Source organism: Protopterus annectens, chromosome 1.part0, assembly GCF_019279795.1.
Source record: "Protopterus annectens isolate FY-2018-M chromosome 1.part0, PAN1.0, whole genome shotgun sequence".
NCBI lineage: Eukaryota > Metazoa > Chordata > Ceratodontiformes > Protopteridae > Protopterus > Protopterus annectens.
The window spans coordinates 1,437,648,705-1,437,665,456 of record NC_056725.1 but is presented as its reverse complement, the minus strand read 5'-3'; the positions used below and the strand labels follow the sequence as shown (position 1 = coordinate 1,437,665,456).

General features: G+C 37.6%; 1 protein-coding gene across 1 annotated transcript in view; it reads right to left on the bottom strand.

The window, feature by feature from the left end:
• The window catches only part of LOC122802505 (b(0,+)-type amino acid transporter 1-like), a 485,360-nt gene that overhangs the window by 86,559 nt on the left and 382,049 nt on the right, over window positions 1–16,752 (bottom strand). Inside the window, exon 3 of the mRNA XM_044072192.1 lies at window positions 4,536–4,665. Coding sequence (XP_043928127.1) covers window positions 4,536–4,665 — 130 coding nt within the window. The remainder of the gene's footprint in view (window positions 1–4,535; window positions 4,666–16,752) is intronic.

Sequence of the window (16,752 nt, the reverse complement as noted above, 5' to 3'; positions counted from 1 at the left end):
CTGCAAGGCCATGGAATGGATTATCATGGACTTCATTAACAGGAACATTGACGGCCTCCAAACACTCAACCCCACACAGTTTGGCTTTATCAAGAGGTGGTCATATCTGTTAAATCTGATTGACTTAATTGAGACAGTCACCAAAGCCATGGACAAGGGGAAGACGGCGCACACCACCTACCTTGACCTGGCCAAAGCCTTCAACACTATTCCCCACTTGGGCATAGTAGATAAACTCTCTCAACTAGGCATCAATCCATATGTTACCAGATGGGTAGCAAACTGGCTCACTGATAGAACCCACCTAATCAAAATAGGGGAAGCCACATCAAGCAGTAGACCCATAATGAGTATCATACCCCAGAGATCGGTCTTGGGGCCTCTGTTACGCGGGATATACTTCTCTGACGTGCAGGCCAAAACCAATGGGCTGTGGCTGACCGAGTTTGCAGATGACTACAAGCTGGGTCCAGTCATCAATTCCCCAAGTGATGTGGACGTCCTCCAAGAGGGTCTCACCCAAACAAATGACTGGTGCCAGAAACATGGCCCTAAGCTGAATGTCAAAAAATGCATCATCATCCTCTTTGGGGAGAGTGATGTCCCCACATATTATCACATTAATAACAATGTCCTAAGTACAGAATCAGTAGTGAGGGATTTGGGCACCCAGGTTGATAGCAACCTGACGTTTGACCACCATGTTGCTTCCATTGTAAAGAATGCTTTCTACATGACCCACCTCATAAGTAAGGGTATCTCATCCAGGGACAAAGAGGTCATAAGATCCCTGTATTCTTCCCTTATAAGGCCAATTATTGAGTACAATGCCCCCTTCGGCATGTACCTCACAAAGCACATGCAGCAGCTGGAGAGACCACAGAGGTTCCTCACCAGGAGAATCCAGGGCCTCAAACACCTACCCTACACAGATAGGCTAAAGGCCCTGTCCCTCTACTCAATTTCATACAGACTTTTCAGAGGTGACCTCTGTCTGGCATACAAAGCAATTTCAGACCCCACCTTGATGGGACTGCTGCATATACACAAGTCAAGCTCCACTCGAGCAACCCATACATGCGACCTCCACCTGGCCTGTGACATCGATAGGACTTGTTGGTGGGACAGATCTGTATCCCAGAGACTCCCCATCTGTGGAATAGACTCCCTCTCCACATCAAGCAGAGTACCTCATTATCCCTTTTTAAGCGCAACCTGGATAACAGGATGGGAAACAGAAAACACACTCCTGGGATTCCACCTGTGTCCCTGCTGGACAGGGGCTCTGTGTGCTGACTTGTCTAAACATGGGATAAACTCTTGGCTAGGCTTATAATGGCCACATGGCCAATAGCCTAGTAACCTTCTATGATTCTATGATAATGTTGTCTGGAGGGAATAGTGGGGAGGGGTCACATCCAACTCTATTATAGCTGACCTTAAAGTGTATGGGTATGCATCATCCATGCACTGTTGCAAATTTGTAAGTCTAACAAAGGACACAAGTTAATTTCTAATACTGAAAGCTACAGCATTTTTATTATTTTGTAGTAATTTTATTATTTGTTCCTATTACAAATTCCAAACCATTTTTGTACGCCTAACCTTCTGCTTTGTGTGTGGTGCCTGGTTTCAGAAGTAGTTTGGTAATTTTTTCAGGGATATGTGAGTAGGTTTTATACTGCCTTTTGATCTGTCTGATGATGAGAAAGATGGATGGTGAAGGACACGACAGAAACATGTCTTCATTTAAGACAATGGTTGATACAGGAACAGGTGCTGAGGGCAGCAAATGCAAGCCTACCTGCATTATCACCTATCTGTTACCACAGATCCTAACCATAACAGCTCAAATCTAAAACTCATCAAGGCCAATACTGACACTGAGAAGACCAGCACTGAGTCTGACCCATATAGCTTAACTTCTAATAGTGACGCCAATGGATCCATTGAGCCTGAGCCCAGCACTGACAGTCTTGAGGCTGGGGGCTTGAAGACCAAACCAGAGAAGATAAGCAATGACAGCAACAATAGTAGCACCAAAACCAAACCTGAATAGCTGGCCCTGAGAACCACTAAAATGCCTGACACCAAGAGCATCAGCACGAGAGCCATTAACACAGATGACATTGGCAGTGACAAAGGCATCATCCCCAGTGGTTATACCTGTGGGTGTAAAACCACAAAGGGCATTAATGCCCTGTCTGTTAACACAGACAGCTGAAGGTTCATAATCAGACTAATCAGAACTGCCACTGATGAGGAGGCCAATGAGCAAATCTTGGGATGAATAGGATCATAGGATCATAGGATCATAGGAAGTTACTAGGCTATTTGCGCTGAGGCCCTTAGAAGCCTAGCCAAGAATTTAGCCCATGTTCCAACAAGTCAGCACCCTATGCCACTGTCCAGCAGGTACACGGGTGGAATCCCAGGAGTGTATTTTCTGTTTCCCATCCAGTTATTCAGGTTGAGCTTAAAAAGGGTTAATGAGGTATTCTGCTTTACGTGTAGAGAGTCTATTCCACAAAAGGCGGATTCTCTGGGACACAAATCTGTCCCGCCAATAAGTCTTATTGATGTCACAGAACAGGTTGACATTGAGCATGCGGGTTACTTGAGTGGAGCTTGACTTGCGGATATGCAGCAGCCCCATCAGGGCAGGGTCTGAGATTACTTTGTATGCCAGACAAAGGTCACCTTTGAGGAGTCTGTAGGAGACTGAGTAGAGGGACAAGGCTTTTAGCCTATTTGTGTAGGTGCATTGTACTCAATAATGGGTCTTATAAGAGAAGAATACAGGGACATTATGACCACCTTGTCCCTGGATGAGATACCCTTACTAATGAGGTGAGCCATGTAGAAAGCTTTCCTTACAATGGAAGAAATATGGTGGTCAAAAGTCAGTTTGCTATCAACCCGAGTGCCCAAGTGCCTCATGACTGATTGTGTGCTTAGGACCTTATTATCAATGTGATAATTTGTGGTGATGTCACTCTCCCCAAAAGGGATGATGATGAATGGGCAAAAATGTAGGTTAAGGAGAAGCATCTCAGTCCAGTCTAGTGCCAGAAGAGGGATTGATAATAAATATTTCCTGCTGAGCCTGCAAGAAGGACCCTATCACTTCTTGTAATCAGCAGTAACAGAATGGCTGATAAAAAAGTTGGTGGACCTGGTAGACCAGGAAAATTATCGTCTAGATGATATAATTATTATTACCATTAATTCTGAAACAGACGAAATGCTATATTTTCTGGCCAGTTTGACAGGAGAAATTTCAGCATCAGCAACTTTGACTGGCAACTTAAAAATCTCAGTAAGGGACAAAGCCGAAATAGAATAAGATAAATCCTCTACGATAGGCTTTTCTCACCTGGAGCTGGAGAAAATTCCACAATGCAGTTGTCTGTAGTTCTTTCTTTACATTTGTCATAAATCTGAGATTCAGGCTTAATCCTAGAGGGCTGAAGGGGTCAACCAGAAGGCTGGGACTGAGGATAAACTGTTGTAAATGAACACAGATCTCTCCTTCAAAGCTTCTAACAACCTGTTCTTCCTGCCTTAAGTTATCTGAGTGCTAAATGTTTCATAAATATTACAGCTCTCATTAAAATGAACTTCCCCAGACAGACAAAACACAAGGGGTTCCTGTCTTATGTTGGAAACTTGTGACCACATCTGCATTACTGTAAAGTAGTCCTTTCCATCATGGAATAGCACAAAACATTCATAAAGAAATCAGCTTTTCAAACATTCCGCCTAACATTTTTGACAGTTTTTACTCAGTTTGAACCAGGAAAAATATAATTTTCCACAGAATTAGATGCGAAGTCAATAGCAAGAACCTAAATCCTTTAACAGTGTTTTTTGTTTATACAAACAAGGCTATAGGAAGAAAAATCAACACAGACTTGAATAAGCAGAGCAGCTTTATAGCCCAAAATACAAAAAAAATCAGAGTATATAATAATAAGGTTGATTTGACACCCCAACCTCGTGTGAACAAATGGAGAAAAGGGATTGTGGATGGATGGATGGATGGATGGATGGATGGATGGATGGATGGATGGATGGATGGATGGATGGATGCATGGATGCATGGATGCATGGATGCATGGATGGATGGATAAAGTATAGAGCCATAAAATTCACTAAGGCCTGTAAGACAGGTTCACAAATAAACTGCGTAATAAGACAAAAAAAAATGAAATATCTAACTTTTTGACTAGAAGCAGAAATAAGTATGACTCAAAATATAACAGAAAAGAATGTTGTTGTAGTTGTCACTGCAGTGATAATATAAACTGCATTACCTGCAGTTTACAGCACACCAAAGGCTGGACTCCGCCTTATGCGTTCAATTTTTAACCTGACCCAGTAAGCCTAGTCTTATAATAAATTGTGGATTTCTCTGAGATACTTTCTCTTTGTATTAGATAGGAAGTCTCTTTTTTTTTTATATTTTCAACATGTGAACAAGGTGTCAATGGATTTGTCAAACTAACAAACATATACTGCTTTGTTGCTCTTACCAGGTGACCTTCTCTTGCTGCCACATAACATATACGTCCTCCCATAAATGTACCACCATTTAATGTTCCAAATGTGGACATGGCAACTGACACTGGAATCACCCACATCCATATACCTAAAATTTTCCTCCTGTTTAAAGAAACAGAATTGAGACAAGATATACAAGTTATTTATTCATTTTTCAAGCCATTGCCCAAAATAATGCTGAACAATCAAAAATTAACATAATGTTAAAGGAAACATTGGCCTAGCCTTAATTAAATGTTTTTTTTTTCTTTTTTTCACTTCATTCATTTCAGCAATGAGCCGGGATAATCAAAAACATAGCATAGGGTTGCAAAAATGCATTGCATGCATTGTGTTTGGTATGTCACCATTCATTGCTGTGATTCACAGACATGGATCTCAGTAATGAACAGAGGTGCACAGAAGTTGTAATTGTTTACAATGCAAACTGGTACTCCAGACAGGGTGGGAGTACTATGTAGCATGACAGCATTGCACAGCACAGCAAGGAACAGCTATTAGTAAAGTAAGGCATATTATAACTTACTAATAAATGTTGCATGTTGCAGTATGCTCTACCTTCACGCCTAAATGAGATTTATAAAAAAACTTTCATTCATTAGGCATGATGGTAGAGTTAGAATGATTAAGAAATTATGGTAATGAGGAGATGTGATACTCTTGGAGCTCCCACTAGTAGCAGCTTGCAGCATGGCAGACTTAGCATGTGGTAGTTGGGAAAGGTGTAGCTGTGGTAGCATGGTTGCCTGTACCACATGGAACTCTTTTGCCTCACCACAAGCAGTTTTTGGCAGGGTTTTCCCTACTGTACAAAGGATTGTTTTTCTAATGCAGCACCAATATGCTGCTCAGGTCTGGTAAATGAGGAGCACATCAGCTGTGAAGGGAAGCTGGTGTGATCACAAGTCCTACACCATCTGCATATATGGTCCAGGTCTAATAAATTACCCCAGTTGGAGCAATGTGCACAGCTGATGTAGTGTTTGGGAACTGTATACAGTCCTGGGAAGGGGGTCATCTGCATGTACCCTGTATGCTACAGCTGTACAAAGCTGTACAAAGAGATAAGACTGTGCACAGGGTGTTGCACCATTGTGTACCATTTTCTGTGAATTGTATACAGTTTTATTATACTGTTCTACTACACATCAGCCTTACCCTGTATCACACAATGTTTATTATTAGTGCCCTTAGTCCTATCAGCAATGCACAGAAAGAGTTTGTTTTCCACTGTTGATCCCTCCTGCATAGTTACATAACACCTAATCTAAAATGTAAGAACTACAATTAAAATTTCCATTGTTGTGTAAATAACTATAGACTCACACCTGCTAGAAAAAAATGTATCATAACTTTTGAAAATGAATGTATTTACCTAAAATAAAATTAAGCCCTGCGATCATCTCCCCACAATGTTACATCTTCTCTAGTCTTTGCTAAAACAAGTCATCTCATTTAGAGTTGTGACTTTTTCCTTAGTTCTCACTGTCAACTGATGCGTGCTTCAACTTCTTGTGATATCGATTAAACAAGCCACACTTTAGATCTGTTAGTTTGCTTAACTCAGCTCTTTATTGCAGGATGGATGAGTGTTATAGTGTTCAAAACCATAGTTTTTCTCAGTGTTATATATAACTTTGAAACAGTTGGTGGAGGAGCCTCTGCTGGGAGTGTCATCTCTTGTTCATTGGCTCTGGGGGTGGAGGCCTGGATGAAATCTGTAACTCCAACTCAGACCAATAGTGATTCAGGATGAGTATCAGACAATGATAATCACCAAACCAGAATGGCCATGGCCAAGTGGATTCCTCCTTTCCATTCCATTCATATAACTATTCTTTATTTATTTTACAAGGACTGACCCAAAATAAAATATATACATAGGAGACAAGAAAGAAGGAAAGACAATTCAAGGGGAATATTACTGTCACTTTCAGTGGTGTTTTCACCATCCTGGCATCATTAGATGTATCCTACATAAGTCAATAGAATACCACAGGGATAGTGACCTGTGTGGGTACTAAAGGAGGAGACCCCCATAATTGTGTACATTGCAGCACTCAACCAACCTGCACTAAAGAGCTGAGTTAAAGTAACCTAATGGATCTAAGGTGTGCTTTGGTTAAATGATTTCACAAGAAGTGCCCCTTAGCAGAGCTAAGTATGCAGCAGTTGACAGCAAAGACTAAGGGAAGATTCACAAATCAGAAAAGAGATTTCTTGTTTTAGCAAGGACTAGGGAAGATGTGTTGAGAAAAGGTGCTCACAGGGCTCTTCTATTTAAGTTTTGTTACTTTTCTTAGGACCCTATCCTTAATATGGGACCTTACAGGTAAGCCCTTGTTCTACGGCCATCCAAAGTGGTACTTTGGCCAAAGAAAAACAAAATTAAGTGTACATAATAGTCTGTGTCCACAAGATGAGACATGCTAGCTCTCGGGCTAAGACATAAACTGGTTATTTAAAGGCCATTTCTCACCTGACTACAAGTGGAAGTGCCCTGGCAGTCATTGTTCTACTACTAATTAAAAAAAAAAACAGCCATTAGGCATGCGATAAGACATGAGAGGTTTGTGTGTCAGGCAAGTCTAAGACATAGCTCGTAGTGTAATAAAACACAAGGCCATTGAGTGAGTGCCTTTAGGTGCTCTTTGTGCATCATACATGTCTGATGCACTTCCTGTAAGGGGCTTATTGCACTTAGAAAATGGATCAGAAATATATATTTTTTACTTTTAAAACCAGAATCTGTACCATATATGTGTATAATTTGCATGTCCTAATTTTCAGTAAAACATTACTTCCACCTGAGTGAGGGTATCACTTTATAAAACAAAATCAATGAAAGAGTGAAACAATGATATATGAGTAGATACATGCATGGAGGGAGTACATTTCATTAACTTTTGCCTCCCTTTCTTTTACTTTTTATACACCCCATTTTTTCTCCTACTCTCCTTTCTTTTTCTATCCACTCAGTCCCCCTTTGTTTCTCTCTTTTCAGCCAATATCTTCTACTACCCTAAGCTAACTATCTCAGTGTTTCTATTAAATAATTTTGCCTTCTACACTTTACCAGCACTGCTCTAATCTCTTCTGTCCCCAAATCCCACTCCTGCCCTAATCCTTCTGTTCTACCTATCTGTAACTGCTTGACCTGTTGGGTATATACTACTGCATTGAACTCCTGAACTATTTTTATCACTTTTAGTTTATTCCTCCTCATTGAAAATGATATGTAATCTGTATAATCAAGCACTGTAAATACTATATGTAAAACCCATCATATGAACAATTGTCAAACCTCTAATTGTCTCATTGTGCGTAACATGTTGCACTTAATTTGTGCTTTTAATCATTTTTTGTGGAGCTTTTCTACCCAGCACCTGCAAAAAAGGGGTCATGTACCTGTTCAGTCTTTCCCATTAAAAAAGCAATCAATCAATAAATAAAGTAGATTTCATGAAAGTATGTCTTTATAGTATTTAAATACACTCACTGCTTAATATTTTAGAAATATGTTGCATCGGTTTGGGTTTACCTTTACCTAAGTAAGTTAGAAGATAGGTTCATAGATGAGTAATAGACTAATGACCCCAGAGGGCCTTTTTAAAGCCTGACCATGCTTTTCAAACCTTGTATCTTGTATCTAAAATGTAAACACCTTAACCATTGTTCCACCTTTCAACCCCACTATAGGTTCATGAGTAAGTACAAGGCTAGCTGTCCTTGTTGGCTATTTTAAGCCTAGCCAACTTTCATTTTAAAGGTGAGAATTAAAAACTGCACCTTAACCATTATGCCTTGTGGGCCATTTAAGCCCAGTCAATTATTCCATTTGAGAATCAAGCTTTGCACATTTTGTTTGTAAACTAAACACCTTAACCATTATGCCAGCCCCCAAAATTACTAAAAAAATTCTTCTACACCCCATCAGGGAATCGAACTCTGGTCTCCCTCATGACAAGCAGGGATACTCACTAGTATACTAATGAGGAAGCTTTTAGCGTGGTTTACTAGCTTTCATTTGTACTAAGGAAACTAAAATGCATTAACATCTAAAAACTATTCTACATCAGTTATGGGTTGCCTTTGCCTAAGTTATTGTTTACTACATTTCATTTGTAATGATGAAATAAAATGTACCACTAAATTCATCTTGGCTATTTATTTGTTTTGTTGCATCCCAAAGTAGTATCTTCTCATGGGTGTTTGGTAAAATCCACTTAAGATACCCTTCCATTTCTTATTAAAAATAAAATGGACAAAGTTTTTCTTCCTTCCAGATTTAGAAAGATCCATGTTGTGTACCTTTAAAATATTTTATTGTGATGTTTTATACAAAATATTGTGTCTACAAGACAAAAGATGATACAATTGTGTTCAAAAAGATGATGTCAATGTATGGAAATAAGATGAGTGATCTGTTTGCGATCTTCTTCAAGGAAGAGACGGCAGATTTCAGTTTAAAAAGCTATCTTACTCCTCAGAGTACTTAAAGAGGATAAAGTTCCAATACATGAAGTTCAAATCCCCACAGGTGAACTTCCCCACTTCTATTGTTGTGGTGCCTACACCAGTTGTAGTTTTGGTGTGATTAGTGGCACTGATTCCTGATGTAGTCACTTTTCTCCTTTTCTCCACACTTACATAATCATGGAGCCGTTAGGGGTGCAGCGAAACTTTCTCTCCTGCAAAAAGCACTTCTTAAAAATGTTGTTCATTTGCACCCTTATCTGGCTATTTTTATCCAGTTGAAATTTCTGCAAATAGGTACTTGACGAAGCATAAGGGCTCCACTTTAAAATGTCCATGTAAGATTAAAATGTATCCACTATTGCAAACAGTAAAACATCAGTTTTCAGAATGCAGAGTACAAACAATACATTTAAGCAGATTTGGATAGTCTTTGTCAATCAACACTTCCTCTGTTTCTGACACAATGTACTATTTAATGCCTCCTGCATTCTTATTTTTGTTCTTTCTTCTGACCAGAGCTGGATCATGGTCAAATAGATCAGGGCCTCTCAGATCAGTCACCTCCCCACAGCAGCCCCCACCCAGCCATTCCAGTGTTCTATTACTTGGCTATTTCTCCTCAGTTACCATAAACACTGTTCATATCTGTCAGTGTGCATACTGCTTTTTTATTTACTTCTGCAGTGATTACAGATATTGAAATAGAACAGCACAAACACTGATAGCCATTTGCTAAAAAACAATACAGTCACAATGAAAACAGACTTAGCATAAGCAGTAAACTTATCTACCCTTGAAACTCACATTCATTGAAACAGCATTAAAACCCACATTCAAAGAAAATGCATCTAGCCAGTGGATGATTAAGTTTACCTTTGGGCTGTTTTCAAACCATAGTCTCCTTGCACACATTTTTAAGGCCATGAATACATGTATGTGTTATTTGATTCACCTTCCTGATTGTATTAAATGATATTCCTTGTATAATACAACACAACTTGTTAGAGTATTTTTTAAGCATGTAGTTTTGAACATTCTACTAGTAAGCAATGAAACAAAATGACAAAACTACCCATTTCAGAAAATTTCAACTATAAAAGGCCATTCCAACTTCTGTCATTACAATTCACATATAGCAGGCAATAAGCACAAACTCTACAGAAGTAAAAATCATCTGAATAATTCCACATCAAAAAGATCTGTAACTAATGAAGAGGCTGCTACTGACAAACAACTTTACATTTCAGTATTTTATCTACAAATTTATACCTGCTGCTCTTGAAGACTTAATTGCCTGTGTTAAATTAAAAGAATTCATTAAGCTGGTAATACTGCAATAGGGAATGACTGACAAACCAACAACAGGTTCATAGTTACTAGGCATCTCATACAAAGGAAGACACACTTAGGAGTGTAGAGCCCCTATCCACCCCCTTAAAATGCGCCAAATAATCAGCAATCAAAAGTGTACTGTAACATCAGCACTCCATCTACATGGTGTGGGAGTAGAATCCACAGCCTTCTCTACACTAAAGGCAATTATGCTGCTAACACTGCTTTCAAATTCTACAGCACAAACAGTGACTGCCATTTGCTAAACAAAACTGTTAGTAGCACCATTCAAAACAGTATGCCTTCATATGTGCGTGATGCACTTGGGCGATCCTACTAAGGTCGAAAGGACATTTCCAAAGTTGCACAATAACGAAAGTAAATTGTCTGAATGTGCAATGAGCGAATGCACATTGACATTCGCTCATTGCCAATTCAGCATTTTGGGTGCAGATTGCACTATAGGGTGGATCGGGAAATTAACCCTTTCACCACTGTAGTGCGATCTCGGAGATAGTATATTAAAGTAGGGGGGTTTGGGGGGGTGCAGCTCCCAAGATGGAGGGTGCAAATGGGCTTGCCCCCCTGCATTACGATGTGTATTCGCAGCAAACCAGAGAATCTGCTTTTTGATTTGCTGATTTTCGAACTACGGTGACTTTCGAAGTTTAAATTTCATGCTTTAGAAATCTGGATAAATACTGAAATAATGAAGATACAATGGCCCAAAACAGGGATAGATTTTAAATATTGCTTTTTTTAACATAGAACGTTGCTAGAATAATACGATTTGTGGTAGCATGCATTTTCAGAAGAGTATGAAGTCTGAAACTCATATATATATAATATGCATATATATATATATATATATATATATATATATATATATATATATATATATATATATATACACATATATATGTGTGTGTGTATATATATATATACACACACACACACACACACATATATATATATATATATATATGTATATATATAAATTATATATATATATGTATATATATATATATATATATATATATATATATATATATATATATATATATATATATATATATATATATATATATATATATATATATATATATATATATATATATATATATATATATATATATATATATATATGTATATATATATATATATATATATATATATATATGTATATATATATATATATATATATATATATATATATATAGGTATATGTATATATATATATATATATATATATATATGTATATATATATATATATATATATATATATATATATATATATATATATATATATATATATATATATATATATATATAGGATCACTACTAAATCCCGAACACACATAATACCAAAGACCGGAATCCCAAGACTAATATCACGAAAAACAACAATATTGAAATTCCACAATCACGAACCACACAATACCGACAGCCCAGACCACTGAAAATCACCCATCTGAAAACCATGAAATCCGATGTCATCTGTACAGGGACTTAGTGTAGTAAATGCACTCTTCAAAGACACCCATACATGTACAAATGTTACCATCACCAGAAAGTAGTGTATATCTGTAAATTAAACCACAAATAAGCAGAATGCCATCAAATGATACGTAACGTATAGTAACATATTTCGCAAAAGCAACAAATCCAAAATGTAAACACTCTTCGTGTTTAAACCCTTTGTGCACTGATACAACAGCAATTTTATGGTCACATATTTAATAATTGGGCTATTGCCTGTACAAATGCGATGCACATATACCCCGCTTGATTTTCCAATGCACTCTGGAAATGGTTATGTCTTGCAATAAGTTTTCTTCACTTTGGAGATGGCGGACAGTCTGCAGCAAGTCTCTCTCGAAGTCCATCAACACAATTCTGCTCTCTAGACAACACTATCATTAGTACTGACAAATCAGTTGCCCTAGCCCCTAAGATGCATTTCAAATGCCTCCACCGAATTCTGCGTATGCGGCAAAAATAATCTATTAAATTCAGAGATATTCCAAACGTTTATAGGGAATAACGCAGGGAACCTCGTCACTGTGGCAGACCTAGTAGTGAACTTACACAACTGACCCAACATGTACCAGTCTGAGAAATACTTCACAAGTTCTTTCCCATTTTCAGGAAATGTTTGTTTAAGTCTATTCAATTTGGGAATAACATCAGCTTCTGGCAAAAAATCTAAAGCAACCAAGGATTTTACAGCCAATTGAAACGTGTGGGAAGAATTATATAATGAGGCTAAACCAAGCTGTTGCACCTTCCTCCACACATCCTGTCCAAAGTGGAATAGGCGAAGTGGCTACTTCAAAGTCACGTAGAATAAAATGTAATGTTAATTTAAAATCATGCAATGAAAACAAGTATAGTATACAGTGCCACATCATGTTCTACACTCATAACGATTTCTTAGACATTAGACAATAGAGCAGGGGTACAGACTTACTATATCCAGCATGCTTCACTATACCATGTATACTATATAACTGGCGACAAAGTGCCCCTTCACAGAAATATGTCCCATCCATAAGCCAAACTGTTGCAAGACTAAGATCATGTAGATTACTTTCTGTAGTAATCACTACAGTGGTATTTCCTGACGTAGGATCTGGCATTCATTTCTCAATGAATATACCGGTTTGAAAAGGAAACATACTCATTTCTACTGTTTCTAGGGTTAGGTTGGGAACGTGTAATGTATTACTTACTTTAGAGCGTACCCTTGTTATTTGTTGAAGCAGTACCTTTCTAGAAGATAAACTAGGAACACGTTGTAAAGATGTAGATGCCATTGCATCGTCAACCAACATGCATGGAGTATCTCTAGATAAGGATGTTTTCTCTTTCAAAGTACCACAGACATTGTATTTTTGTACTTCAAGTGGACCACCAATGTGATTATGTGCCATTGTTTTTAATAATGTCTCACCTTCAAAGAGTGATTTGGTTACTGTTCTGCCTTTGCAACTGCCAGTATGTTTCAGTTTACAGCACCAGTAATGCCTGCTATTTGTTTTTTTTTTCTAAATGGTATACATAGCCATCTATGATTAGGACATGTTTTGACTTTTGAGACATTAGTCTGGTTTAGAGTTTAACAACGCTGGGCGCATCGAAGTGGTTGTCAGACATGGTGATGATGTCAGCTGTTGTACGACGGCTTAAAGATAACGTACACCTTTTATAGTAAAGTACGCCTGATAACATGTTAAGTGTAATTGTAGCAGTTGCAATGATATTTCGATATTGTGTGGCTCATGATTTTGGACTTTTGGTATTGTTGACTTTCGTGATATTAGTCTTGGGATTCTGGTCTTTGGTATTATGTGTGTTCAGGATTTAGTAATGATCATATATATATATATATATATATATATATATATATATATATATATATATATATATAGACACTTGAGAGATATGTTAAAACACACATACACACACACCTACACACCTGCCTTCTCTCTAATTTTACACAGCAACACACACATACATACCCTTGTGTGCGCGCGCGCGCGCGCGCACACACACACACACACACACACACACACACACACACCTACTCTCTCACACAGCAACACACATACACACTTTATCACTCATATGAACAGAATGGCTAGCTTAAATCACACACACACACACACACACACACACACACACACACACACACACACACACACACACACACACAAACAACGCACATGCACACGCACAAACACACAGATACACACACACACACACAAACACAATGATGTTTCGCCCTGGGTTATAAAGTAAAAAATGTACAAAACAAATTAACCCATGACACAAGATAGCAAAGAGATGTAATGAAAACTTGATTAAGCGCTTTTGACCTGAATGGTCTTCTTCTGAATCTTTTATGTTAACAAAAATGATTGGATTAAATACACTTACTGTTAATCATCTAACCAATGACACAAGACTATCAGTTAACCAATAAATACAACTGATTTACCAAAAAGAAAAATATAAAATACATAATTTGTTGTTTATAAAATAACTTTCCTCTCTCTATGTACCATAATGCCAGTAAAACATTTTTTACAAAAAAATAATAAAAATATGATATACAAAATTTGAAGTCAATTTATTTACATTTTAATGACAATTTCAGTTTAATACCACCTTGTAATTGACACTAATATTTAAACATGGCAATGTGTATGCATTAAACATAATTTGCCACTTAAGTTCTTTATATTCTAATTCTCCCTCTTTGTCACCATTAAAATTCTTCTTCTTCTTTCAGCTTCAGTTAGGGGTTGCCACAGTGGATCACCTGTCTGCTCATGATTGGCAGTGGAGTTTTACGGTGTTGAGTTACCAGCCCGGCACCCAATCTTCCACAGAAGGCATACACATGCAAGTAATCATGCCTAGGACCAATTTAGAGTGTCCAATCCACCTACAGCATGTCTTTGGGATGTGGGAGGAAACCGGAGCACCTGGAGGAAACCCAAGTGACCACAGGGAGGACATGCAGACTCATCACAGAAGGCACCCCAACCGAGGATCAAACCAGAGAACCTCTTGCTGTGTGGTAGCAACACTAATCACTGCACCACCACGGCTGCCCTTTTATCACCATTAAAATTACTTGGTACAAAATCTATAGCATTAAATAAAAACTTTTAAAATTTATTACATTCTATGGAATGCTTTCCTATGGCATTGTTCATGTTCTTGGTTTTTAACTGCATAATGGTGTTCTTATATGTTTTTTTTTTAATTTTCTGTCAGTTTTTCATATATAGAATGCCTTACAGGACAAACATTATGCTAAGTAAGCAACATATTTAGATGTGTAAGTGAAAAATCCAGGAACTCTTTGTTTTTCCCTGTTTCCTTGTTGTAAAAATATGGACTTTCAGTGATGTATCTACACAAAGAACAGTTTCTACAGTTGAAAGTATCTTTCTTACTATCATCAGATGATTTATTATCTTTTTCTAAAATGTTTTTAATACTGCTACCTCTCTTGTTAATGAATAAGTGCTTTTAACCTATAACTTTTACATTAAATCTCTTCTAATAGTTTTGAATGACCATTTTGATGGCCTCACTACCCAAAGCCTGCATCAGTGGCATGGAAACTGTCCAGTCTTATTTTACTTCCATTACTGTCATTCACTTCTCGCCCCCCCCCCCCATCTGAAATTAAGCAGTCACTACGTGAATTCTATAAAGTTCAGTAAAATGGGAAAAAATGATCAAGTGGCATTAATAACATACCATGTGAAATGTTGCTGTCTGTTGTAACCTTTTAAGCTTTCAGCAAATTGTTTACTATTGTTGATATTCTAGATTTCTGATGGGTAATGAGTCAGACAGCACAGGGACAATACTAGTTAAGCTATGCATATTCTCAGATGTCCAACTACATGGTTGCCTGCTAGGTAGGTTAAAAAGAAAATAAAATGTGTATTTTACCTTACACTATTGAAAGATGCTGCTACTTCTGCATTCATCAGTGCAAAACCATCACCATTGCAATATGTGGACTTGCTGTTTCAGTTGCTATTCCAGTGAATTGTGGGATGGCAAGGAAGAGCAGAAATCTGCAGCATCTATGAATGAGGGTACTATGGACTATTTATTGATTTATTGATTTATTTATTTTTAGGTAAAGAAGCATTATTTTAAAATTAAATAAATAAATAAATAAAATGTCCCTAACCAAATTATGCCACTGGCCCATATTGCATACATGCAAATGGCAAGCGCTGTTGCAGGTACACACAAATACTCTCTATGTGGCATTTAAAGCTATTTTTCATTAAAATTAAAAATAAATATGCATTTTGGTGGCACTTATGCTCAGCATATAAGATAACTAAAATGTGTTAGCAGAGCTGAACATAACAAAACTTTTCAAAATAAAATTGCCTAGCCATGTGATCCCCTTGAGCTCTGGGCTGTAAGCAGTCACTCGGATCACACCTATTATAATCCATCATTGTGTATGCAGAGTATGCAAATGACCACAAAGTGATACAGAAATATGGTTCCTAATGTAAATAAGGAAGGCTGATTTTGCGAAAAATAACATCAAACATTAGAGCAATTTATTGATGTCTAAAACAACCATGCTGCACTACACCATAGACCTATACTTAACACTGAAAATGATGTGGTGTACATGGCACACTACCTCATAGAGCTAACTGTTCTTAAAATTGAGGATCTATAGTTTAGATGCAGTAGACAATGATGGGATAGCAGCAGTTATACCTAAACAGCATAGATTAAATACCACTCTCAAAGGCAGCATCCATGATGTGGCACTCCGTGTCCCTCCACGTTATTGCAGATGGTACAATCAATGCCTAACT